The sequence below is a fragment of the Myxocyprinus asiaticus genome, chromosome 36 (genome assembly GCF_019703515.2).
Source record: "Myxocyprinus asiaticus isolate MX2 ecotype Aquarium Trade chromosome 36, UBuf_Myxa_2, whole genome shotgun sequence".
Classification (NCBI taxonomy): domain Eukaryota; kingdom Metazoa; phylum Chordata; class Actinopteri; order Cypriniformes; family Catostomidae; genus Myxocyprinus; species Myxocyprinus asiaticus.
In genome coordinates, this window is record NC_059379.1 from 25,303,715 (window position 1) to 25,330,474 (window position 26,760).

A 26,760-nucleotide genomic window follows, 5' to 3' on the forward strand; every position below is an offset into this window, starting at 1 on the left:
CAGCTAATCCAGATACAATGAAAACATTATTAGAGGTAAAAAGTACTTTTCTCAGTTGGTTCCAAGTCTTCACTGAATTATTGTTAGATATGATGCATTAATACAGATTTGATGCTGCCGAGTTTTGACTCAGAAGCAGATCTGTAATTAAAATTATACTTAGGTAACTGTTAATTAACTGCTTGTTATGATTTCTATGCCAATAAATCCACCACACAAAATAATTGCTTATTTTCACTTATTTTGGTGAGGGAAGTGGCTTATTTTGGGCTTGTTTTTCCAGAACAAGTTGCTTATTTCACTTGTGAGATCTGGCAACACTACAATTGGTATTTCACCCACCACTTAGCACAGAGTACTGTCATTTTAAAAAGAACGATATTAAACAGTCTTTTATTTTGTTCTAACCGGTAACCTTTTGGAAAGGAGACTGAGTAACTTCTGAACCGGAACGAAAAAATAATGTTTGTTTAGTCTCTGGTTCAAACAGAAATCTCTGACTTTGATTGCAGACTTTGGTATCTTAACAAATCTGAGCACTGTGTGAGATGGTGAGATCTCTTCTGAAACTTTAGATGTGACGCATGTGAGGTAACGGGTCGATTTCTTATGAGAAAAATCAAAGAAACACAAGACTTGAGCAAAATTCTCCATTTGCTCTCCAATTAATCCTATTGCCGTCTAGGAGAAGCAAATGAGATATTAAAGAGATCTCATTTGTGATTTTTCTTACTAAAGGCACACACACACACACACACACACACACACACACACGACAGTGTTAGCATACAAGTGGGTATTCACACACTTGCCTCAGCCACATCACACAAAACATGATCTTTCTAACTAGAGGCAATTAAAGACCATAATTCTAATTTAGGCCATGTGGCACAGTTGCCAGGGCAATGATTATTATTCATGTAACTATATGGAGCAAACCATAATGTGAAGGGCTGCTTTCTAACCACCCAGCCATAGACTGTAATTAGAGCATACAGTGAAGCTTAGAGAAAAAAAGAGGAACCCCCCCATCTAAACTGCAAATAGACCAGCCCTGTAATGACAGTCAGTGCTGTGGCCTGTTTATACAGCCATAATTAAGTGGTATATTTTCCGAGCGGGGCTCTCTTCATAGCACAGAGTACAGAACATCACTTTTCATCTATTCACCTACAGATGTATAAAAAGCCTTAAAACATTTGCTTTTGTGCATAAACACAGATAAATGGTGAGAATGGCAACTCACAGGACTGCTGAGATTTGGCTTTGCTGGAGCTCTTGTTGGATTCACACCAGACCGTGATTCCATCATCCAGCAACTTTAGCATACGCTTCCTCTGCCAGCGTGGAGATCGCACCTTCATCATGGAAGCGCCTTGCAGCATCATCTTCACATCCTCATCATCCTGGACCCCTGCAGGGGTTCATTTTAGAAAGGAATGATCATTGTGGTGCTCTAAAACTGAGACTTAAAGGGATAGCTCACCCAAAAATGTTTTTTTTTATTTTATTTACTCCCCTCATTATGTCATTTTAAACCCATGACTTTCTTTATTCCATGGAACACAAAAGCAGATGACTGAGACTGACAATGATAGAATTTTCCTTGTTGAGTAAATTAAGCCTTTTAAGTTAACTTAAGTTTGAACTTGAAACTTATGGTGCGTTCACGTCATATCGAAATTACTGTAATTACGAGATTCCGACTTGTAAAAAGCATTCACGTCTTCGTAGAACTTGTAATCACAAGTTGTAAACTCAGGATTCTAAAAAGGCTCCGACTTTTGAACACATTTCTGTTTGAAATGTAATTTTATTATGCCATTGTTAACTGAAGCACTTTCTTTGACAGTTCAATGCTCTCAATGAAAAGTCTCTCATCAGTTACTCACCCTCATGCAGATGTGTAGATATGACTTTCTTTCTTCTGCTGAAGATTTTTAGAAAAATATGTCAGCTGTTGGTCAATTCAATGCAAGTGAATGGTGACCAAAACTTTGAAGCTCCAAAAAGCACATAAAAGCAGCATAAAAGTAATCCATACAACTCCAGCGGTAAAATTCATGTCTTCAGAAGAGATATGATAGGTGTGGGTGATAAACAGATTTATGTCCTTTTTTTATTATAAATGTCCTCTTTCAAACAGCCCTCCTAAGCGCTCTCTTCTCTCCTAAGAGTTCTTCTTTTGTCTCTGATGATTTGCATCCCTTTCTATAGTAAGAAAGTTCTTAAATGTTGATTTGTTTCACACCCACACCTATCATATTGCTTCAGAAAACATGGATTAAAACACTGGAGTTGCATGGATTACTTGTATGCTGCCTTTATGTGCTTTTTGAGCTTCAAAGTTTTGGACACTGTTGATTTGTATTGAATGGACCTACAGAGCTGAGATATTGTTCAAAAAATTTTGGCAGAAGAATGAAAGTCATACACCTCTGGGATGGAATGAGGGTGAGTAAATGATGAGACAATTTTCATTTTTTGGTGAACTATCCCGTTAAGTTTAAACTTAAGTCCAAACTTGAAACTAAGTCTCTAACTTGAAGCAATTGCACAAACTACTATGCAAGGGCTTAAACTGTCTTTGGACTTTCTAAAGTTGCAAATAACTTCTCTTCTTCATCGCTCATCAAAACAAAAACTGTTACACCACCTATTCAAAATTAGGGTTGTACCATATTAACAACTCATGTGAGTCAAGTGTAGAATCATTTAATTTACTATCCATCCATTTGTTGAACCTGTACGGTTCTTTTATCAAAGAGCCTTACATTCTCCTTGGGCTGTCTACTGATCAGAAATAACCCCTATACAAGTCTAAAAAAAAACAGCTCAACTACATACTTCTGTTAACAAAGGTACCATTCTAACAACACAAATCATGGGTCACAGTCTGTTAATCATGCATGATATGATGCAGATATGCCATTTACAACTTGTTCATTTCAAGTCAAAATGACTAACAGTAAAGTACAATAAGCTAAAACTGGAAGCAATCTGTTTCAGAAACAGCATACTGAGTTCTTAAGATACCCATGCCCTAATACAATTAGCTTCCACTTTAGTCTGAGGAGTGATTAGTGAACTGCCTGAAATGGATCCCAAAGGGGTATTTCCTTCAGCTTGTTCTTATTGAGGATTCACTGAATTACAGCACTGGGGGTAAGGTATAGCAAGTTAGTCGAGGAAGGCTGTTATTTAATAAATGATGAGCTCTGAAATTAGGGACCATAGACCAACACTGTCTCACACAAAGGGAAAAAGCAATAATTTGAGGCATGCTGATGTATGGATTATATATAATTTTTAGTTTAACTATATAAACCATGAAATATGATGTTAATGAACCAAACTACTTATATATATATATATATACTTCTAAATTTATATTTGGTGCTACAACATATACCACCATAACAACATAGGCAATAAGATGGAAGGTCAAATAACTCCAAATTCATCAAAAGACACATTTTCATCAGACATGGTTAATAATAAACATATTATGGTCAAAATGGTAAAGCCCACACAAAACACTGGAATAACTCAAATAAAATAAGCATTCATTAAATAACATAAAACACAGCCTGATGTTGCTAACTAATAAATGAAATAAGAATAAACATATGATGGATCATGGATTTCTGGGGACACATATTATTTTCAGTTAGGGCGGCTTAATGTTCCTATTTATTTCTTTATTACCATTTTATTGCTTTACATTTTTTAATGTTAAAAACACTGTCATTTTTCAGTGTACATATCTTTTGGATAGTATATGTGCATTAACTTCATTTTCATTCAAAAAGGAAATGCAGAGAGAGGGTTTTTTTTTCCATTATCAGTTTGCATAGTTATTGTCTCATCGACTGGATCCATCCATGCAAATTTCTATAAGGACATTTTACATTTAAATTAAAAATGTATTTTAGTAAAGTTGTTGATGCTCATTGACCCCACCCATGGGTTTGACTTTACTTTGCTTAAATGAGTTCACATTTACTCTATAATGTGCTGTTCAAAATTGTTCATAATGTTACATTATTAACTCTTTTCTGACTAGACTATAAAGTAAATGTGAACTCATTTAAGCAAAGTGACATCAGTTCTGGGGGGCATGCACATCAACAGGTTACAAGAAACAATATCTAAATAGAATGAAGTATGCATTTTCCAATTTGGCTTCCCTAATTTCCTCACTCCCTCGATTCTCCCTTGAGAAACCTAAAGCATTTTTGTGAATAAATGATCTTAAACCTGTTGAGGAATTGAGATGGAATAACCACACACAGCTTTGCCAGCGCAAAATTGCCTGGGCTCATTGTAATTCACATTACTACAAACCATTACTGTCTCAGTGGCATTAAATGATTAAGCATGCTCTAGAATGAGCATCTGCTGAGATAAAAATAAATAAATAAAAAAATAAAAAATAATAATAAAAAGCCATTTTATAATAATAATGATAATAATAATAGCCTAATAATAATTAAATTCCAGATGTTGTTGCACATCTTACCCAGATTTTTCAGGGGATCGTCTGATTTTGGCTGGGACGTCCCGGCTTCATTCCTCCCCTTCCCGTTCTTCATGACGCAGTTTTGGTCCATTTGCGTCTTATGGCTGGAGGGTTTATGTGGACAAAAACACAGTTGTCTCTTCAGTTACTATGCAGTGCTGACTCAGTTCTTCTAACTGAAGGCTGTTATGTAGGCTGTATGTTTCATGAAACAGCAAAGATACTGCCCCTATGTGATGAGGTCATGAATGTTAAAGAGATGAATATGAAAGTAGATGAAATTAAACTTCATTGGATCGGTTTGCTTTGCTGTTATTTATTTATTTATTTATTTATTTATTTATTATTATTATTATTTATTTATTTATTTACATAATTATTATTTCAGTAACTCTACCATATAAACAAATTCTGACCTACGCAAATATAACGGTGCTGCATTAAAGCGTTTAAAGCACAGATTTAGCTTTCCAATGAAGATGCCCTGCTTCATCTATGCGCTAAAACCCCAAGGAATAATCGGATCCATCGAAGTATGTTAAGAGCACATCACGTTAAAATGAGAATAGACATAGACATAAAACATAAATGTAAATATGACGATTGTAATCTCAATTGAAAACGCATAAAATAAAACACACCATTATAAACCCACCGATATATATATATATGCGAACGGGACTGCTGGACTCTCCAGTCCACATGATTACTTCTGACAGTAGAAAGCTTTGTGCTGAGATGAGGATTTTCTCTGGCTCCCTCTTGTGTTCTCCGTTTCAAAAAAAAAAAAAAAAAAAAAAAAAAAAAGTACTGAATCTATCAAAGCTAGTGAACTAGAATCTGATTTCAAGCCCGGCGGACACACTGACGCTCTGATATGTCATTGATGCGATTTAAAAGCATATTAGATGTTTATAATATTAATTTGTTTTTTAAAAGATCCTAAAATGTCATTTAATAGTCATTCAAATGAACAGACTCGACACGTTCCCCTCATCCTATAGACCAGGGGTACTCAATTGGCGGCCTCGGGTCCGGATCCGGACAAAGGACAATTAAATCCGGACCGAATTCTGGAGCTTTCAGCTACTTATCTGACACCAGGCTAAGTGATTATGTAAGCATATGTGTATTCGCCCGCGGAGCGGGAATAAAGCACGTTCAGCGCTACGCGTTTTCATTCCCGCTCCGCGCGCGTTGCCTCTCTCCCCGCTATAGACATGAGGCGCCGCATCAAGCCTAATTTACTGTACGAGTTGCAGGTGCGGTTATTTTAACAACAGTAGCGGAGACACCGCTACATATACTGGCATCTTTCGCTTAAACACACTGCAGAAAACAAAAATTAAGTAAAGTGAAACTATTTTCATCTGTCTGATATGTGATTCAGAGGTTCAGCTAAGCCAGGTTTGAGTCAGGACCTTAAGACTATAACGTTTTTTCCATCTACATTTAGCTTCATTAATCAGCATGTTAGGAGCCTTTCATAATAAACAGATTTTTGTTCTACTTTTGTGAAAATTAAGCAGAGATGTCATCATGGCAAGGAAAGCTTATTTATCCTTAAATTAATCAAACAGATAATTAATGCTTCACTGTTATGTAAATTGTTTGTTTGTTGTTAGCAGATTCTCACTTTAAGGAAAATATCAAAATGGTCCATTCAGGCTTTTACATTTTTATACATTTTCTCTCTGGGGACACCTCTGAACCCACAGTATTTTATCTGTCAAGAGGTCTCCTATGTCCCATACATAGGTATAGATTCTGAATGTAAAAATATTTCAACAAAACTGGACTGCTGTCATTCAGCTTCAAAACAAACTGTTGACCTTATCTTTTAATATTCACATCTAAGTGCCCTCGACTTATGATATCTTGATGTAATCTTTTAATCTTTTGGTAGAAAAGATCTCTCAGACCCCACTTGGTGTCTCTGGGCCCCCAATGTCCTCATCAGGATTTTTTTTTTTTTTACAAAGTACTATTGCTGTCAACATGGCAAGATATAAAAACTATTAAAAAAAAAATAAATAAAAAAAAAAAAAAAAAAGATATATAATTTCCTAGCCACATAACTACTGACACCATGTAAGCTATCCAGACTTTTGCTGGGAAGGAAATGTAGAGACCGGACCTCTTGGAACTTTAATTGAGTACCCCTGCTATAGACTAACAATTTATGACACTAATATATATATATATATGTATATATATATATATATATTATATACATATATGTATATAATATATATGTATACGTATATATATGGAAATATGAAATGTACAGCATTTTTGACGCGTCACATTCTGACGTCAACACTCATGTTGGGACGTAACGCGGCGACCAATCATCATCGTAGATAATCCACCACGTGACCGAATCAGGAAGTGAACTCCTGGCTGAAATTCCAAGTAGTGAAAGATCGCTTTTTTATTTTTTTATTTTTTATTTTTTTGAAGACAGCAGTAAATAGTTTTCAGACACAAGTTTTGTGCAAAGAGTGAGCTCACCCCGCTCTTTAAAACTGTGTTTTCAATGTGACCGATCACTTAATTGTTTTTGTTACAGTCATATAGGAGTGATCGGGTGTTATGGCAACAGCAGGAGTACAGGACAGGTGAGTTGAAGCTCGCTAACTCTGCTTGACCTCCTGACAAATGTCCTGAAGGCAGAAAAGCAAAGTCACTTGGACGGATATTTACATGAAGGGGTTGTAATTACAAATCCTTTCTGAAAATTGTCGTACATGAACTGAAAACACAAGTTCATTCTCTTCCTAAGCTTGCTTTCTGAATATTGTATAGAAACTAGAATGACACATGTGTCACCGGTGAATATAATTTACAGGTTGTCCAGTTAATGAACTTTCGGCCGCAGGAGTGTGGAAAAGATAGAGACCGTATGGTATGCCAACTCTTACAATGTCAGGGACCGAAGACTGTCAAAGGCGCTTTCAGGCGGCTGTCGACGTCATACAAAGCCTACCCAAAAATGGTAGCCTTGCTCACAATTGACTAAAATAACACCATCACTGTCATGCAGTTGACATCATCATCATAATGTTCCAAAAGTAAAATCTTCATCGCATGTCATTGCAAACATCTGTAGATTACTATCTAAACCAGTTTAAAACCAGTTGACAAATTATATGGGAGTACACCACACACTGATTTGCAATATTGGCATCTGCATTTTCAGACCTTTGCAACAACAAGTGACTCTTGTGTTAAATTGTAAACTCTGCTTGCACAGGTTCCTACAGACCCTCTTATGAAGTGATGCTGCACTTTTATGGTCTATACAAACAGGCAGTCTGTGGCCCATGTACAGTGTCCCGTCCTGGCTTCTGGGACCCTGTAGGCCGTTACAAATGGTTAGGTTTTTAACCTGTTTTCCACAACATATTCAAGTCCCATAATGTGCCTAATTAAAGTGTGATCCTGTTGATGGTTCCAGATCTTTTGGAACATTTTAAACTTTCTAAAATCATTGTAGCATTGTAGCATTGAAGTGTGGTTAACATAGAGATGGCATCTTAATGACATGTTTTCCTCTTGTGTCAGGGATGCTTGGAATCAGCTGGGAGCCATGAGCCGAGAGAGCGCAATGGCTGCTTACGTGGATGAAATTAAGAAAGTTGCACAAGAGGTGGGTCAACGTACAAAATTTCAGTGCAAACCCCATAAGTCCATAACGTAAGCTTAGAGAGAAGAAAAATATTGCTAAACGTTTAGCACATCGCTGTAGGTAACTTGCAAATCATAATTTGTTTTCAGAGAGGCCGTGCAAAAGAATTGTTTTCTTATGAATTAATCTGTTGTTACATGTTAATTTACAGGTAATAGACACTATGCCAATAAATGAGAAGACTGCACCCTTTTTCCACTATTTTGAACCTCTCTATCATGTCATTCATGATATGCCCAGACCTCCAGAGGCACTTATAACGCTAAGATCAGGTGTGTATGCATTAGATTGCTTGTAAAATGTGTGTTTGCGTAGGTGGCCGATTATGGAGTAAATCGTATACCCAGTAAATGCCAAATTTTGCCTTTTGAGAGTTGTATTTATGATTTCTGAGTTTATATTTGAAAAATGTAAATGCCAAAGAATCAAATGATGGTTTGACAGAATGTGAACTAGAAAGTGCAACACAAGAACTGGCACCTCAAGAGCAGGACCTCACAGAGACAGTCCCTGAAAGTGAACCTCATCTGGAAAGCACAGGTAGTGGAATGATAATCTATATGTGTGGCCTTTTGTCAGGTTGTCTATTGAGAATATTTTGCGGTCCACCAAAAACTTCCATTGTAACATTTTGTGAGACCAGTGAAGCACAATTCCCGAACAAATGACTCATATGTGCCGGTTCTTTTGAATCTGCTGTGAGAAACAAACAGCATGACCAGTGTACCCCTGTTCTTGAACTAATGACTCTTATGAGCCGGTCTTTTTAATCTACTGTGAGAAACATACAGCACAACCAGTGAACCCCGATTCCTGAACAAATGACTCTAATGAGCTGGTTCTTTTAAATCTACAGCACAAAACATACAGTGTGATCAGTGTAGCCCAATTCTCTAACAAATAAATCTTATGAGCCGGTACTTTTGCATCTACACCGCAAAACATACAGCACGACCAGTGTAGTCTGAATCCTGAACTAAAGACTCTTCTGAGCCATTTTGTAAAAACAAGGGCACGAAACATACAGCACGACCAGTGTAGCCCGATTCCTGAACAAATCAGTCATATGAGCCAGTTCTTTTGAATCTATAGCACGAAACATACAGAGCGACCAGTGTAGCCCAATACCTGAACAAATGACTCTTATAAGTCGGTCCTTTTGAATCTACACCACAAAACATACAGCGCTACCTCCCAAACGAATGACTGTTATTAGCAGTTCTTTTTAAAAAACTTCCTGAACAGCAAGTCATTCATTTCATCATGTCTGAATCGAATTATACCGAGAAATGTCACTGTGTTACAGTATGTGTAATGAACAATTAATAAAATATCTTAATTCAAATGTTTGTGTAAATGCACCTTGTGCTCGAATTTGTTCTGTTAAAATAGGAAATCATCTCAGCTTTTGAAAACAGGCTGCTGAGGAAAGTAGTGTAAATCCAGTAAGACTTGCATTTCTTATTTCCAAAAATTTATTTCTCAAAAGTACTAAAACAATTGTTAATGGAACCATTAAAGAACCGGAATTGTTACATGCAAGTTTATCGGAACTGGAATCGTAAAATACTTGTTTACCGCCTAGACATGTCTGGCCAAAGTGACTGTTAGAGCATTTAACTGTTGCATAACTAACAAGTGATGCCAAGATTTTCTGCACTATACCACTTCCCTTTCATCCCTGCATATGTTTGTAGAGCTAGCTTTGTCTGAGGGTCAGGGGCCGACTAGTGACTCAGAGAGTGAAATCTTCTGTGACTCACTGGAACAACTGGACAGTGTTAAGGTATGATTTTTGACAGATTCAAATTCTACATCCAGTTAATGTTTATCCAAGCTACAGTGGTTGCTATTGTTTGCCTTTTTTCATGTGTAAACAGCTTGCTGCAATGCCCGATAGTTTCCAAATTGGGCATGCACGCTCTGAAACCCCTGTAGTCCAGGAGCATCACTACACCCTGGTCTCTCAGGTGACTCAGATGGGTGCTGGACATGGTGGCGAGGGGGCAAAGGAAAGACATGGTAGCACCTTGAGAAGGAACGCAGGAAGAGAGGGTCAGCAGCAAAGCTGGAGAGAACCCTCAGGTAAGTATTATCTATACAGATTAATCCCACATTAGATACACAACCAATCTGAAATACACACACACACACACACACACACACACACATGTTTGTTTTTCTTCTTCAGTATACTAATGTCATTGTTGTTCAAAGTAAGTTGTTATGGAGTCTTCTGTGAATGAATGTGCTGTTCCATTGTAGATGAAAGTAAACCTAGCAAAATCCAAAAAAAAGCTAGCTGTTGGATTTACAATAGAATTTGGTGTTTAGTGGAGTTTCTTTTTGGTGGTTGGGAACTGTGAACTAGCCTTAAAGGAATAGTTCACCCAGTAATGATAATTTTCTCATCGTTTACTCAACCATTATGCTGTCTCAAACTTGGTTGACTTTCTCTTCTATGTTACACAAACAAAGATATTTTGATGGAGATATGATGTGATTTTATCCATAAAAAGCAAGTCAATGGGGTCCTACACTTTCAAGCTCCAAAAAGGACATAAAGGCAGAAAAAAGGTAATCCATACTACTCAAGTGTTTTAATCCATGTCTTCTGAAGCGATACGATTAGTTTTGGGTGAGAACAGACCAAAATGTAACTCCTTTTTCACTATTAATCTTGCCATCCACAATCTCCTTTGGAGCTCCTTTTTGGAGCTTAAAAGTTTGGGTCCAATTGAAATTGCAAGTTTGAGACAGCAAAAGGGTGAGGAAATGATGAGAGAATTATCATTTTTTGGGTGAATTCCTTTAAGAATCAGGGCAACCTCAGATCAATATTTTTATCTTGGTAGATGACAACAACAGTTAATTCCCAATAACTGTTGACAAAACACACAGGAAATGTTCTGTTATTTAAGTGAACATTCAGATATGAAATTGCCCATGGTACCACGTAATCAGTGCAGAATGACCAGGCTGATCTCTGATGCCCTAGATTTTTGGGTGCTGTCTCATATCCCTTAAATGTTGAATCCACGTTAGAGACGTCTGAACTGAGACAGATGCTCAGTCTGTGTCCAGTATTATTTAGTATTTGTTTTGCGTGTATATGTTTGTATGTGTGCATACATGTTTTGTTTCAGGTTATGCGGCCCACTGCTATGCGAGATGGATGGAGCGGTCTGCCTCGGGTGCTGGTTCAGGGGGAGAGGGTGGAGACAATTCTGAGGGAGGGCCTGAAAGGCTACAGGATTCCCAGGTGCAACAGCAGATCGTTTTAGCCTTACGGCAACTAAGAGAAGACATGCAAAGCGTTATGGAAAGACTAAAGGTGGTTGAGGGTCTTGCCACCGCAAATGTAAGCATCTTTTTGTCAGCAAGTGCAAAGAACTTGACAATGCAAGGCTCAACAATAAAGAAGCCTGCTGGCCCGGAGCCAGTTAACAGAACTGTCACTTACCCTATTGGGCCACTGCTGCTTTGTCCTTATTACAGATCAAAACTTGTGTTGATCATATACATGTGTTTTTATGCCTTAAACAACTTAAAGGGATAGTTCACCCAAAAATGAAAGTTCTCTCATTCTTCTGCTGAACACAAATGAAGATTTTTTAAATAATATTTCAGCTCTTTAAGTCCATACAATACAAGTGAATAGTGACCAAAACTTGAAGCACCAAAAAGCACATAAAGGCAGCATAAAAGTAATCCATACAACACCAATGGTTTAATCCATGTCTTCTAAAGCATTCCAATCAGTTTTGAGTGAGAACAGACCAAAATGTAACTTCTTTTTCTCTATAAACCATTACATCAGTACAGTAGTCTCCTTGGCGATCATGATTTCAAGCTCGATTACACTTCCTAGTACTCTGCGCATGCGTCAAGCACTAGGAAGTGTAATCGAGCTTGAAATCGTGACTGTGCCTAGAGATTGCAATGGCAAGACGTAAAGTGAAAAAGGAGTTACAGATTGGTCTGTTCTCACACAAAACCAATTGGATCACTTCAGTTGGATCGCATTAAACCACTGGAGTCTTATGGATTACTTTTATGCTGCCTTTATGTGCTTTTTGGAGCTTCACATTTTTGGTCACTGTTCACTGGTATTGTGTGGACCTACAGAGCTGAGATATCCTTCTAAAAATATTTATGTTCTGCAGAAAAAAGAAAGTCATACACATCTGGGATGGCTTGAGGGTGATTAAATGATTAGAGAATTTTAATTTTTGGGTAAACTATTCCTTTAAACAATAATTTTTCTATTTACTGAACATTGATGTTGCGGATTCTAATGGTTTAAACTTGTCATCAAGATGGATAACAGAGATTAGGTTTTGTTGAAATTATGAGAATGATTGTCTATAGAGGCATGAGTTAGAATGGTTTATAAATCTGTAACCCATTCAATAAGTAATATTTTGCTTCGTATGCCATAATTTTCCAGCACAAAAATGTCTCCTTAAGTTTATAGCTGTCATGAAGTTACTTTATAGCTGCTAGAATTGCAAATCAAAAGAAAACTCAACATTTCATGAAAAACATACATATCGTTTTTCTGGAACATTTATAAAAATACTGCTAAAAAAATCGAATGTATATTTTGCGGTGGGGTCAGAGAAAATATTGTCAGGACAAGTACAAATCTGAACTACTGGCCCAACTTACTGTTGAGCCCTGCAATGTGCATGGAGTCTCACTCGCATATGATGACAGCACTAAAAATAAAAGCACAGAAAGGTGCACTCGATTTGTCAAAACTGACCACTGTAAAGTACAGTTTGCATGATTTAAATGTGTGAATATTTTAATACTGTTTTGTTTATGGGTTTGAGTATGAGTCAAAGTTTAAGAATTCTAGATATAGCTCATGGTTATATAAAAATGGAATAAGATGAGTGTTTTGAATGGCAGAAACCTTAAACGTAACTCCAGTCAGCTGAGACTAAAATGTCCCTACAACCTGACAAATATAATTTAAATAGGTGTCCTGGGATATCACACCTGTTTCTGTGGTAGCAAAAAATAATCTGATCATGGAATGCTATTGTTTAGCCAATTAGAAGACTTTGAGGTGCTCTATGCCTGTCAGTCATTTTGAGAGTTCAGGCTTGCTGATATGGGGTCTGCTGACATGTCTTTGGAGGGTGGGATTTTGGAGAGAGAGGGGTGGTGTAACTCGGTCTAAGTATGGTGGAAATTAACGATACAGGTGACATTGCTTACAGAACCTCCACCATCAGTTTTTTGATGACTGAATTTAGTCCACAATTTCACTTCTATTCATGTTTAATGCCCAGAACTCACAATGGAGATCCTATGTACAACTGACATCCCCAGAGACAAAGGTAAAACTTATGACAGACTTGCAATGAACCTCAACATTAATTTCTACTAAGTCAAATACATTGTAACAAGTAACATTGACTGGGGGAAAAATAGATGTGTGTTAATTGTTATTTAAATTTCTCTTGTGCCCACAGGAGAAATGGTGGCCATTCGACATCTCTGGGCGCACATTGCTGCTTTTGTTGGTGTGGCCTTTTGTGACTCAGGGCTTGCTGTTCCTACTGAGGCAGAGGAAGAGAAAGCTTCACATGTGCATATGAATTTACCGTGCCGAGTGGAAATGAAAGGAAAAGTCATGTTATAGAATGATCAATAATACATTTGGCTTTCAGTGCTTCAATTAAAGCACTTGATAAGCAGACTCAAGTGAAGAGAGGAAATATTCTAACCTCATTTCTTAAATGGATCTTACCATTTAATATTAATATGTGCAATTTTCAGAGAAATTCTGGGTTTAATTGTGTAATTTAATGTTTATAATGTAATTTGTTCTGTGTAATTCTGGTTATATGTAGCAGTGTGCCAAGGCAGTCACTGACTGTCAATAATGTATGAAACCTATATTCTTTTTTAAATAAGCACCATTCATTAGTACTGGTTGCTGAAGTCTGAAATATTAACCATGTAAATGCCATCTGCACCAAAAGGATTTATAAAAATCTTGCTTACACTATGCCATAGGATGCCATGCACTTTGTGGAACTGACTAATATTGGTGTAAAATGTATGCAATCAAATAGTCTTTAATAACTACAGGGGCCTTCACTTGAGTAATATGTACATGCAGAAAGCTATCACTCTGAAATGAGAAAAAAGAACCACAGACTATTTTTGACTGTACACAAGGTGTGTGGTCCTGTAATTAGAGGATACTAATAAATGCACAAAACAGTTCCCTTGTACATGCAATAAAGGTCACCCACTTAATGTTTAAGAGATTAAGCATGAGATTAGTAAGCAGTTACAGACAGATGGAATTAGCGATTGCTGGTATGTTTTACTTTGTGTAGCTGCAACTAAAAGTGGGTTTGAATGGATACTGGATTCATTTTGTAATATCAAGGGGAGTAAAATCAAACTAAATCCATTACTTGAGGAACGGATTGCGTTTCATGTTAAATGCATTCAAGTGCATTTTCTTCTATCCTCAAACTCACACACCCATTGTTACAGTGCAAATAAAGCAAATATCTAGTCTCTTCTATTCATTCTTTGAATGTGGTCGTAGAAAACTCAGTCACGGTATGTCATCACAGTCTATTCTGGCTTTGAAAGTCAGTGGTTTGAATTGTTAAACCAAATGTCCTCAACAATCAATTGTCATGGTCTTTTTTTTTTATCAGTATTGATTAGGACGGTAAACTGAGATCTATGCTATAGATTGGAACTGTGCTTTTACTCTGTTTCGACTAAAAACTCTAAAGTTTCTAAGAATGCGGACAGAAAAACACTTGGAAACGTGAATTGCTTTCGAACAGGCCTAGTGTATTGCTTCGCGTTGGCTCTTGTTTAACAGATGTGAAGCAGCTAGCGAACTACCCTAGCACGACTACATTGCTGTGCCAGCAAACACAATGTTTAACAATCAAACTAAGAATTTAAATGTATATAGTAAAAATGCATCAGTGACTTCTATCGTGATTTCTTAAAAAATGCCTGACAGTCGTAAATCTAATCATCTCACAAATACGAGAAGGCTAACTGGTTCACTTTGCCAGCTAGCACGTCCGTAAATCCGCCTAATATAAAATGTTTGGCAGAGACTGGTAGGAATTTCAAGTCTAGCTTCTATATTTGAAATACATGTAAGGGCAAATTTACTTTGTTTATAACTAAGGCGGCTGGTCTTAGTTTCTATCAGTTTGCTTGTGCTAGCTTATTCATGTTAATCTAGACCTCATTACTCAGCTAGCTAGAAAACAAACAATGCTAATTTCTTCACTTCATCGTTACGGATAAATTCAACAAACAAGCAAAGGACATGTTATATTTTATATTGAGATGCGACTTTTCATTTCAACAAGGACAAATGATTGTAGTAAATATAAATTGCAAGTTCGTTATCTCCTTGTATACAACCGCTACTAAACTGTGAGTGTATGTACGGCTGTGGAAAGTAGAACTATTTTATGCGTGAGGGGTGATTATTCCTACCGAGAGTCCGGGGGTGTGTTGCATTTTTTGTGTAGAAATGCAAAAGAAACAAATACGATATCATATTATAACCGTATATGCTTTGTACGTGCAATCGTACATCAACAGATTCTGCAGTGTTATTTCAGTATTATTCAGTGAAAGTTTAAAATGTCCTAAACTGAGGCGGATGTTTGCACCCGCTTCGGGCGCGCTTGGTAGCGTCCACTAGAGTAGCCGGGACAGCTTTCGGTTTGATTGACTATGGAAAAGACCAATCAGAATGCTCGGATGGCGCAGCGAACGCGCAAAAAACTTTTTAGCCAATGAGAATGTCGAATGGGCGTATCGCGATCGGGAATGAAAACAAGTGATGAATTATGGGAAATGTAGGTTTTGCGGTTGAAATGTCGTTGCATTTCAATGCTGGGCGGGACTTCAAGTCCCACAAAGCAGAAAAAACGAAGACTAGACGCATGCGCCTTTATGTGGGGGAGGTAATAAATTCACAAGCCTCAGTCTTTTCCGTAGCAGAAGCGAATTGGAGTTTGTGCTGGAGGGAAATGTTCTCTTGGTCGCCAAGAAACCAAGTCAATAGTACACGGAACGGAAAGGGTTAACATTTAACAGTCTTAGATAGCATAATAACTCAAACACGAGATTTGAGTTGCACGGTAAGGTGATGGTACTTTTAACTTGTGCGAGTTTGTTGATGATGTGTCTTAGGTTAAAAACCAAATAATAACGTTCACTTTTTTCAGTAGACGTTTTCGTGTTTTTCTTAGTATATGGTGGGCTGATTTAAATGGCAGCTTTTTCTTTTAAGCTGATTTCTGTCCATACATCAGTTTTAACAAAGGGGGGTGTCAATTCATCACACTGATCACAAACTTGTATCTCCTTCAGGTGGGAGTGTACAGTTATGGAGCTTATTAAAGAAGAAGCCACACCGGAGGATGACAGCAGAGGGCGGCAGAGAGACGCTCTGTCAAGAGTCGTCACCTCGAAACAAGTGCAAGCAAATCAGCTGGAGATCTGCCCGGGTCTGGTGTCTGGAAATACACATCCTATGTGCCGCGGCCGGGATAGGAGCGATCCTGAGCCCAAGACTGGCGACGCTGCAAGCGACGACGGGTTTCCTGTTGATAAAACGTCCGGCGCCGTCCGCCAAACCCACGAGAAAGACTCTCGTTGCACTGGAGAACATACCGAGGGATTGTCAGATGGCCGCCAGGGCAAGAAGAAACACCGGAGGCGACCCTCCAAGAAGAAGCGCCGCTGGAAGCCTTACTTCAAATTAACCTGGGAGGAGAAGAAAGAACTGGATGAACGGGAGACGGCACGGGCATCGCGAATGCGAGCCGAAATGTTCGCCAAAGGACTCCCCGTCGCACCGTACAACACTACCCAGTTCCTGATGGAGGAGCACGACCGCGAAGAACCCGATCTCAACACAGAGCTGGTCGGCCGGAGATCCGGGGCGATCCGCTCCGACGACACGGCCAGCGAGGAGGAGAATTTTGAAGCCGAGGAGGAAGACGAGGAGGAAGGCTTTGACGGCGGGGGGAGCGACGGGATGGGCAGACCCGGGCAGGCAGGCGGGGAGTTTCTGCAAAGAGACTTTTCGGAGACCTATGAGAGATACCACGTCGAGACCCTCCAGAATATGACCAAGCAAGAACTGGTTAGGGAATACCTGGAGCTGGAGAAGTGCATGTCGCGGTTAGAGGAGGAGAACAACTGGCTCCGCCACGTCCGGAGAAACCCCGAGCCCTCTGCGGCTGACAGCAGCACCGCCGCCGCCGCTCACGGCGATCAGCGCGTCCGGGAGCTGGAGATTGAGCTGGAGAGACTGAGAGCCGAGAATAACGAGTTATTACTCAAAACCCCCAAAACTGGAGGGCCGGGACTCAACCAATCTCAGCCGTGCTGAATGAAACCCAGTGACGGACTCAATTTCGATACGTTTTATTTCTGTTTTACTTGTCAAATCGATTTAATGTTTCTCTGTCTTACTGTAAACAGCAGCATCTCTGTGGTAGCTAATACTCTCTCAGCCTATACCGTCTAAAGGTAATGTTTTTATGACAGAACATTGGTTTATTAAAATCTTATGTGCGGTCCCACATATTTGGTCAGTCGATAATAATATATGTGTTAATAACAGTGTTTTGCACTATTAAATTGACGGAATTAATAGCCTTCAATGCCTTTTTGTTATGTAAATGATTAAAAAGTCAGACTTCTCAGACTTGTTAAGTTTGCACGAGCCGTTGCCATGAAGTTACAAAATAACTCCTCAGCTTCTTTGTTTATATACCGTAATGAATGTCTTGAAGCGCCTTTCATGTAAAAGACTCAAACTAGAACAATTAAACAGCGTTTCAGATTCATTATTGATGGCGCACATGCTTCAATGTGTTAATGCATGACAAAGACAGTGTTGTAAACAGTGGAAAACCGTTAACGGTATTTTATCGTGCTTTACCCAAATATATCGTCCATTAAATTATTCCACATTTCAGTTCCAATTTATTTACTTTTATATGGTGACTGACTGTTCAATCACCTGTCCGGAACGGTGTTTTAAATTCCAATATAATACATTTCTAAGGGGCCGTTTTCATCCGTTCGCAGTTTTCAGTCGTTTTTCTACGTAAACAAGCGCTAGACGGACGCGTTTGACCGTGTCAAGTTATAAGCACTAGAAACTGTTGAAGGGATAGTTCACCCAAAAATGAAAATTCTCTCATCATTTGCGTTCATGCCACCCCAGATGTGTTAGACTTTCTTTCTTATGCAGAACACAAAGATGTTCTGAAAGTCTCAGCTCTGTTGGTCCATACAATGCAAGTGAATGGTGACCAGATCTTTGAGTCTCCAAAAAGCACATACAGGCAACATAAAATTAATCCATAAGACTCCAGTGGTTAAATCCATTTCTTCAGAAGTGATATGATAGATGTGGGTGAGAAACAGATCAATATTTAAGTACTATTTTTACTATGAATCTCCACTTTTACGTCCTTGTGTTTTTGCTGTTCTTCGTGCATATCACCACCTACTGGGCAGGGAGGTGAATTTATAGTAAAAAAGGATATACTGATGTTTTTCACCCACACTTATTACTTCTGAAGATTTGGATTTACCCACTGGAGTCTTATGAATTACTTTTATGCTCCCTTAATATGCTTTTTGGAGCTTCAAAGTTCTGGCAACCATTCACTTGCACTGTAAGCACCTACAGCTGAAAAAAAATCTTAAAATCTTTGTGTTCAGCAGAAGAAAACTAATCATACACCTCTGTGAAGGCATGAGAGTGAGTAAATTATGAATTTTCATTGTTGGGTGAACTATTCCTTTAAAAGTCTGATCTGAGACACCCGTGTTCTGTTCTATTCGTTGTGCTTTTTTATTTATTTATTTTTAATGAAAGAACGCGTTTTGTCTGAACAGCCCCTGACAATTCATTTGACACGTCTCCTTATATGGTCAAACCCATAACGTGATTTTAAATTATTATAACACAACCGTAAGGATTTCATGTTTAATCAAAGATCTCTCATTTTGCCTAACGTTCACAAAACCTGTGTTTGTGTGAACAAATATTTGTTTTGCCATTGGTCTGCACCAAATCCTTCCCTTTACATGTGATGGGATAAGACTTGGGACAAATCAGAAATTTGTCATGGATTTAAAACACAGTTTGAGCAGTTATTACATGGCTGTAGAATTGTTATAACTTAGAAGGTAACATCTATAAATGTTCATATGAACCCAAATCTTTTCAATATCATATAGGTCTTCTAGGCTTTTTCTGCACACATGCACCACACAGACACAATATATTCTTTATGTAACAGCACAAAGGAAAACCAGAATACAGAGTATTGCACAATAAGAAACGATTGAAAACAAATTATATATATAATGTCATAATTATCATTTGTACACAGAGGTTAACTTAGCAAGATTTTGTACATTTGTTACAAAAGTTGGTCTACACGGTCACCCATATATATATTTACATGCACATGGGGGTAAAAACACACATAACCATCAGTATAGGGGATTAGATCACAAGGGGATATGAAGTTGACAAACACACTTGCTGGTCACAGAAAATGAACTGTCTTGTACAAGTTTATCAAAGCCATTTTGGAGTGAAACATACCGAAGAGCACAGTGAGTTGGTATTCCAGGATGACTGCTTTGATGTCTGTTAGTATGACAATTCTGCCACTAGCACAGGTTTTATTGCAATGGAGCCTTTTTAAAGGACAGGTATTCCTTTGTGAGGCATAAGAAGAAATTTAAGACTACGGTACTTATTTTTAAGAAACAGTTGGGAGCACTGAAAGGTATTTTTACAAACTGTTTAACCCATACAATTCTCTTTAAGATTGCTGCACCAGAGACTACAGTAGGTTCCACATTGTGCTTGAAATTAATGCTGAGCTGGTGTGCAATCCCTTGTTAATATAGAATGAAAAGGGCGCTCTGTCATATGGTCGTGGCATAGGCTTTAGTAATAGAAGGTCATAGAAGCCCTCCACTTGGGCGATTCTCACAAAACCTGTCAAGAAATGTCCTGGTCATATTTAACATTAAATCAATAAAACATTTAAAAAAAAAAAATGAAATTGTATTTTGCATAAAGAAAATGAAGTCTACGTTTAGGACCATTGTTATTTTTTTGTCTTTTGATATTAATTTCAGGACACTTCCGTGCATTTTACCCTCCAATTCTCATTATTGTAACACCTCCAGTTGTTTTTAAATACTGTGATATATAAATACTTTACCATTTAAATAATATATTTGTTTTCCACATTGCAATAATGAGAATATAATAATGACCATCTTTTTCCACATTGCAGTATTGAGAATTGCAGAGTAAAATGTGCATAACTTTTACGAAAATGTCACAATGTAAAACATTTTAATTGTCCTAAAAAAAAAAGCCTTAATTTTCTATAAGCAAAATATATATTACTGTTTGTTGATTTTGGAGTGAAATAGGACCAGGATATTCTCTTGACAGGTTTCATGCGAATCAACCACTTGGGTTGTGAAGGAAAAGAAGCATTAAAGAGATATTTTCCCCAAAAATGAAAATTCTGTCATCATTTACTTACTCTCATGTTATTCCAAACCTGTCTGACTTGGACCCCATTTACACCTGGTATTAAGATGCATTTTGGTTGATCCGATCACAAGTGGTCAGCTTTAAATACAGGTGTAAAATTTTGTGACCGGATCACAAAAAACACATAAGGGAGGCAGTCAAAAACGCATATGACCACATCGCATTTGAGGTGTAAACGCTAATGCACTGACAGCAGTGAAGCGCCAATCCTCACCTGTCAATCAACCACTGCACTAAAACGAGTTCAAACTTTTCCGGTTATGAGTGGCTTTAAAAGGAAATAACAGTCTGATCTGAAAATGTGAAAAACCAGATACATACACATACACAAACACAAACTTCAATAAACTTCTTCAGTGTGTCTGATATCAACATGCAGAGACACAGATGAGAAGCAAACACATCTGAAGCTCCACACCTCCACTAAAACAATGGATATTTCTGCTCAAAATGTTGCGTTTGTGCTTAGATTAAATTACAACTGCATCTGGGAGAAACAACGTGTTTTCTTTGTCTTTTTATGACTTTTTTGCAGTTTATTATCATGCAGTAGCACATTGACATAGTGATTGATGCATGTCCTCATGAAATCAGAGACCCCTTTAAATCCGAACACAAGTGGTCACAGGAGACACATTTAAGCGACCAGGTGTAAACTGTTTTGTGTTTCGCCTGACCACATGTGATCAGAACATTGAGGCGCATCTTAATACCAGGTGTAAACGGTCTTTCTTTCTTCCGTGGAAAAGGAGATGTTAGGCAGAATGTTAGCCTGTCAATCGTTTCCAATGAATAAAAGTGAATGGTGACTGAGAGTAACTGCCTGACATTCTTTTGCATTTCATGAAAAAAAGAAAACTCAAAAATAATACAGTTGAGTAAAGAACTGTAGATTTGACAGAATTTTTGGGTGAACTATCCCTTTAAAACTGAGCATGGCTGAGGTAAGCAAGGGGTGGGTTTTTGTTTACTGTTTTGAAGTGTCAGAATGCTCGCTCATCCCTCCCCAGGCATATTAACCAACACTGTGTGGCGCCTCCAGTCTCTTCTCCTGTGCCGCGTCTCAGTCGATTCCGGCCGTTGCTGACCCACCACTCCCAGAAAGCCATCGGTTGGGGCCAGGAGACTGGCCTGCTCTTGGCTCATCCAGCTCTGCTGGTAAGAGAGCACCTTGGTGCTCCTACTGGGCGACACTGCTTGACGCAGCCTCTCTTGGCCTCTAACAAGAGAGGCTTTGACTCTAGAGAATCCGAGAGGGCGGGTGTGAGTGACAGGCAGCGTCCCCGAGCCCTGCTCCTCTCCGGTCCTGCTCTGTTCCACATACAGCGAGTGAGATCGCACTCTCTCTCCTCTCAATTTCCTCCGGGTGAGAAGGTTTGCAGTGATACTTGAGGGCTGTGGTGAGATGGAGCAAGTGGAGGAAGAGGAGTTGCTTTGCTGTGACGATGCTCTAAGGCCTGACACACTCTGATGGTGTGAATATAGAAAGCTTCGGGGTCGTTGAGATCGCATCAGACCTGTCTGTTCTCTCTCACAAACCTCGACTCCTATACCAACCTCCCCCTTTTCCAGAACAACACTCTCCTCTTCCGTCACCCTCGCTCCTTCTTGGTCCTCCTCCACCTGTTCTTGTGTTCCCTCCATCTTGCCTACTTCCGTTTTGCCTTCTGACGTTCGGGGTCTTGCTTTGCTTCCCCCATCTCTGTCCTTATTCATCTCCTCAAAGTTGCTTGCTTTGATTGGCTCGTGCTCAGAGTCCTCATCAGTGCTGCTACCTGAAGGGCAGGTGCTCTGGTGTTTCTTTCTCTTTCGGGTCACGGCTGATATGATGGACAGGGGGAGGAAGTCCTTGGCACTCAGGTCTTTTTTGGAAGCCGAAGCTCCCTGTAATGAAACAGAAAGTTGTTATTTCGTACCAGACATTATTGCAAAACCCAATGTTATCATGCTTTTTTAGCTGAATCTGAGAAAAACAATGAGATTCCTACCTTAGGTTTAGCTGAGTCGCTGTTGATGGAATCTATACAGGTGAAGAAAAGTGAACACATGGATGTGAAATGAGGGAGTGAAATCTGTTTTCTTCTAAAAATCTTTGTTTATGTTCTGCTGAAGAGAGAATGTCATACACATCTGGGATGGCATGATGGTGAGTAAATGATAAGATAATTTTCATTTTTGGGTGAACTAACCTTTAAAGAGGTCATATCATACTTTTTAAATTATTTTTTATTTTTATTTTTTATATTTGTTTTTTCCTGAGGTCCACTTAAAAAGTGAACAATATTTCCACTGATGTTAGTCTCAATTTAATTTTTCATTACCATTTCCCACTCTCAGTTTTTTTCTCTGTTCTGGCAGTATATTTGCAGCTGTGTCTTTAAGGCATATATGTAAACACCCTCTTCACATTTGAAATGAGTAACAGTACTTTGCTCACACATGGGCTGCGTTTTGCTGTCAGCCCCAATATACTGTAGGTTTTAACTGCTCACTCCTTTAATATCGGTTTCTTCGCACAGCCTGCATTACATTGTGTCAGATTATAGAAATAAAGAGCTGTCGGATGGCAGTTAGCATGAACAAGGGTGTGTATCTGAGGTACTAATCTTTGGAGTTTAATTCCTCATTAAAAATGTTTTACTCCTAATGAAATGAATTGTAAATTTGAAACACATGTATAAAATCATGATTACTCATACAAGAGTTGAAGAATCCAGTCATATTAATAACCTTATATAAAAGCTTTATGTGTCCCCCTAATGGGGGCTGCTATGCCGTGTTATCACACGACTGCCCTATTATTGGAAACTTTCACTCATGGATTAAATTAATCATGGCTGACTGTGAATAGTCAGTTTTAACAGTGACATCTGTAACTGCGAACTATTGTGTTTGAATAATGCTGCATCCAAGCCACTACTGTAGGTGTCACTGAAGTTCCAAAATGACATAAAAAAATTACTGAGTGCACCAAAACATTTCATGCACACGTCCCCAGGATTTGGCTTGTCAGACCGGTAAACGCCCACTAAAGGAAGACCCCATTGTTTCTCATAGAGCACAGTTAAGGCTTAAGTATACTTCTGTTTTGAAGCGAACGCTTAGCATCTGCATATAGTAAAATGCCAGCCTTTCAAAGTATACTTCATTTGACAGCGCGTGCATACGCAGGCAGTTGGCGCGTAAGCTATGACTGCAGTGAGATATTGGACTACTTCTCTTCAGGAGTTTAGACCCGTAAAGATGTCTTTATATTCCTTCAGACTCCAGTACAAATGCAGGTATCTGCTGAGCTCCTCACACATGTGTTCTGCACATCCACTTGTTGTTTCCACCTTCTTCTCCTGTTGTTTATCGGCGATAACTTCTAGCGCTTTTTGTGACACCAATGGCTCAACTGTGAGTTTTTCCACCTTGTGGACTAACTAACAAGTGCAAATAATTCCAAGAGCATGCACATTCTGCGTGTTCAGAGTATGCATAGTTAGAAAAAATTGGCGCACGTGTTCAGTGCTCGAGCACTCTGCTTATGATAAAATTTGCATCACACATCCGTATGCAGATGCATTGCGTTCGCATCTGACCGAAGAATAATTTAGTAGCTAACAGCATTTCCCGCCCAATGTGTCAAATTCACAAAACAATCCTTTTTAGACTGGGGAGGAAAGATGAAAGAAAATTAGATTTCTCATGATATGACCCCTTTAAGAGTTTAAAGGGCACATGCCCTTGTAATGAGCAACACATATTTGTAAAGCAAAGATGCTGTTGTCAAGGTTTCTGGTGAACATGAAGCAGAGATGAGATTACATCAACAGAATTGAAGGTAGAACATGAAAAACAGCAGCAGATGGTCAAATAAACCATCTGCTGAATTTGATAAATACACAATGCACAAACACACTCAGGGTGTGGTGGGATTCCTGCGCCTACCGCAAACTTTGCTCCATTGGCTCAGCTAGCAGAATGATGCAGAGGGTGTCCAGAGAGTGTGTAAGAGAGAGATGAGAGTAGAAGGAGAGAGAAACAAAAGAGACATAATAGGTGAAAAGTGAGTGAGTTTAAAAAAGAATAAAGGAAAAATAAAAATAGAGATTATAGTGTAAAGGTAAACAATTTCCCAGTTAGAAAGAAGAAAATTACTGAATAGATACTTAATAGAATGAGGAGCAAGATTTTGTGAAGAGCTGGATGTGTTAATGCCGTGTCTTAACCAGGTGTGACAAGCAATTTTTTTGTCTAAACCAATCAGAACTGTGTGGCCGAGTTTCCTGTTTGTGTGCTCTCTTACACTTTCAATCCACTCACTGTAAAAATATTACTATTTTTGTCTTGTTTTTAATAAATAATATCTAAACATCCTTCAAACAAGATACATTTACTTGATAAGCAAAATGACTTCTCAAAATTAAGTCTTGTTTTTACAAAAGTATAACAAAATTTGTAAGGCTTAGGCTTAAAACAATTTGCCAATGGGGTAAGAAAAAAAACTTTTTTTATTTTTTTATTAAGTTCATTTTTCTTACTCCAGTAGCAAACAGACTTTTCATTTTATTAAGAATAAACCTCACTACATTTATCTGAAAACAAGACTTAGCGCTCTATTTTCATGACCGCGCTAGGCGCAGCACAACTACCGTTCGCAACATCATATCTAATATTTGTGAGAGCACTAATTCTAAGTGCAATTTTATGGCAGCGCATAGCTCAAGTGGGTGTGTGTGGGAGTGTTTGTGCTATCTGTGGGTGTATGCGCGCAAACTGTGGGTGCATTGTATGTTAATGAAGTGGCGCAAAGTGCAGTTTGCTATTTTCCTGAGAAATAAGTCACTGTGCTAAGACGTTTCAGAAGCACCTCTATTCCTCAGTTCCTGCATTTGAAGTTTGGAGATTTCACCATTAGTTTGTTATGAAGTTCATGTCCAAACTCTGTAAATATAATGGAACATCAAATTATGTCCCAAAACATCACTGTTGTAGTCGTTTTATGAAACAAAAAATTATGAGATTTGTGTTGAACTTTCTAAAGGTCATGGTTTATTTTTCAATTATTATTATTATTATTACATTTATACTTACAATTGTATTTATGGTCAAATTTGTAATGGTATTTTTCCAGTCGTAGAGATTTTTAAGTCACTGCAAAAGGGGCCAGTGGAAGTTTGAGAGGGTAAAATGTTTGGATTTAGGGAGGTGGTTATGATTTCCTTTTTTTACCACTTAGATATTTTAATTATATTTTTGATAGGTTTGAAATGTAATTTGAATTTAAAAACATTTTTGGTTTATGTTTTTCATGTTTCAATTAATACATTTTATTCATTAACCAAATTAATTTACACTATAAAGTTCTTATAAATGTGCTGTCTTTGTTTATATCGCTGGTGCTTGACAGGAAATGAAATATTGAATATAATAGGACGCAGACGGTTCAATAACTGGAGAAGAACCTCAGAATTAAATTGTACTTGAACCATTAGCGCTTTGCCTGCACAATTTCACCAAACCCATTTGCGCCTAGACTTAGCGCATACTTGCATGAAAATACCAAAACTTAATGGCCATGTCCACTGACTTTGTGCATATGACATATTGCATAGCACTGCGCTTGGCGCTAGCGCTCTTAAAATTGAGCCCTTAATATCTAATGTAATTTTGCTTCTCAAGTAAATGAATCTATTTTAAGGATGTTAAGACATTTTCCCTGGAAAATAAGACAAAAATACTGGGTAAGAAAGTGTTCATTTTATAGTTTTACTTGTGGAACTTGAGGGATTTGTCATATAATATCAGATGTTTATCAGCTTCCCCAATCAGTCTCTCCTCATCCAGATTTGATGTTTAATATTCATGAGTTGCAAGATTTTGGTCCAATAAGTTTCCAATGTGGGAGTGGCTACCCATCCCAACACT

At 38.2% G+C, this 26,760-nt stretch overlaps 3 protein-coding genes and 1 pseudogene across 7 annotated transcripts in view; 2 read left to right on the plus strand and 2 right to left on the minus strand.

Moving 5' to 3' along the window:
* LOC127426799 (1-phosphatidylinositol 4,5-bisphosphate phosphodiesterase delta-3-A-like) overlaps window positions 1–5,200 on the minus strand; it is a 32,870-nt pseudogene extending 27,670 nt beyond the window's left edge.
* A 1,703-nt stretch (window positions 5,201–6,903) lies between these two features.
* Window positions 6,904–14,762, plus strand: LOC127426860 (acyl-CoA-binding domain-containing protein 4-like). 3 transcript variants are annotated; one of them, XM_051673897.1, is made up of 11 exons: window positions 6,904–7,143; window positions 7,374–7,520; window positions 7,779–7,899; window positions 8,090–8,174; window positions 8,365–8,485; window positions 8,658–8,753; window positions 9,911–9,999; window positions 10,094–10,298; window positions 11,360–11,574; window positions 13,517–13,564; window positions 13,700–14,762. In XM_051673897.1, exons 2-11 carry the CDS (start codon window positions 7,433–7,435, stop codon window positions 13,823–13,825), a joined length of 1,194 nt encoding a protein of 397 aa, XP_051529857.1. In that variant the 5' UTR covers window positions 6,904–7,143; window positions 7,374–7,432; the 3' UTR covers window positions 13,826–14,762. The 3 variants fall into 3 exon arrangements, with proteins under 3 accessions (XP_051529857.1, XP_051529858.1, XP_051529859.1); XM_051673898.1 differs by lacking the exon at window positions 13,517–13,564; XM_051673899.1 differs by lacking the exon at window positions 7,374–7,520.
* A 1,452-nt stretch (window positions 14,763–16,214) lies between these two features.
* LOC127426861 (protein HEXIM1-like) lies at window positions 16,215–17,949 on the plus strand. Its single transcript, XM_051673901.1, has 2 exons — window positions 16,215–16,372; window positions 16,605–17,949. Exon 2 carries the CDS (start codon window positions 16,621–16,623, stop codon window positions 17,629–17,631), a length of 1,011 nt encoding a protein of 336 aa, XP_051529861.1. The 5' UTR covers window positions 16,215–16,372; window positions 16,605–16,620; the 3' UTR covers window positions 17,632–17,949.
* A 1,586-nt stretch (window positions 17,950–19,535) lies between these two features.
* LOC127426858 (rho GTPase-activating protein 23-like) overlaps window positions 19,536–26,760 on the minus strand; it is a 70,461-nt gene continuing 63,236 nt past the window's right edge. For all 3 annotated transcript variants that reach the window (XM_051673896.1, XM_051673895.1, XM_051673894.1), the window contains exons 23-24: window positions 22,836–22,867; window positions 19,536–22,731 (exon numbers count right to left, since the gene is read on the minus strand). In XM_051673896.1, the coding sequence (XP_051529856.1) occupies window positions 21,844–22,731; window positions 22,836–22,867 (920 nt within the window). In that variant the 3' untranslated portion in view covers window positions 19,536–21,843. The remainder of the gene's footprint in view (window positions 22,732–22,835; window positions 22,868–26,760) is intronic.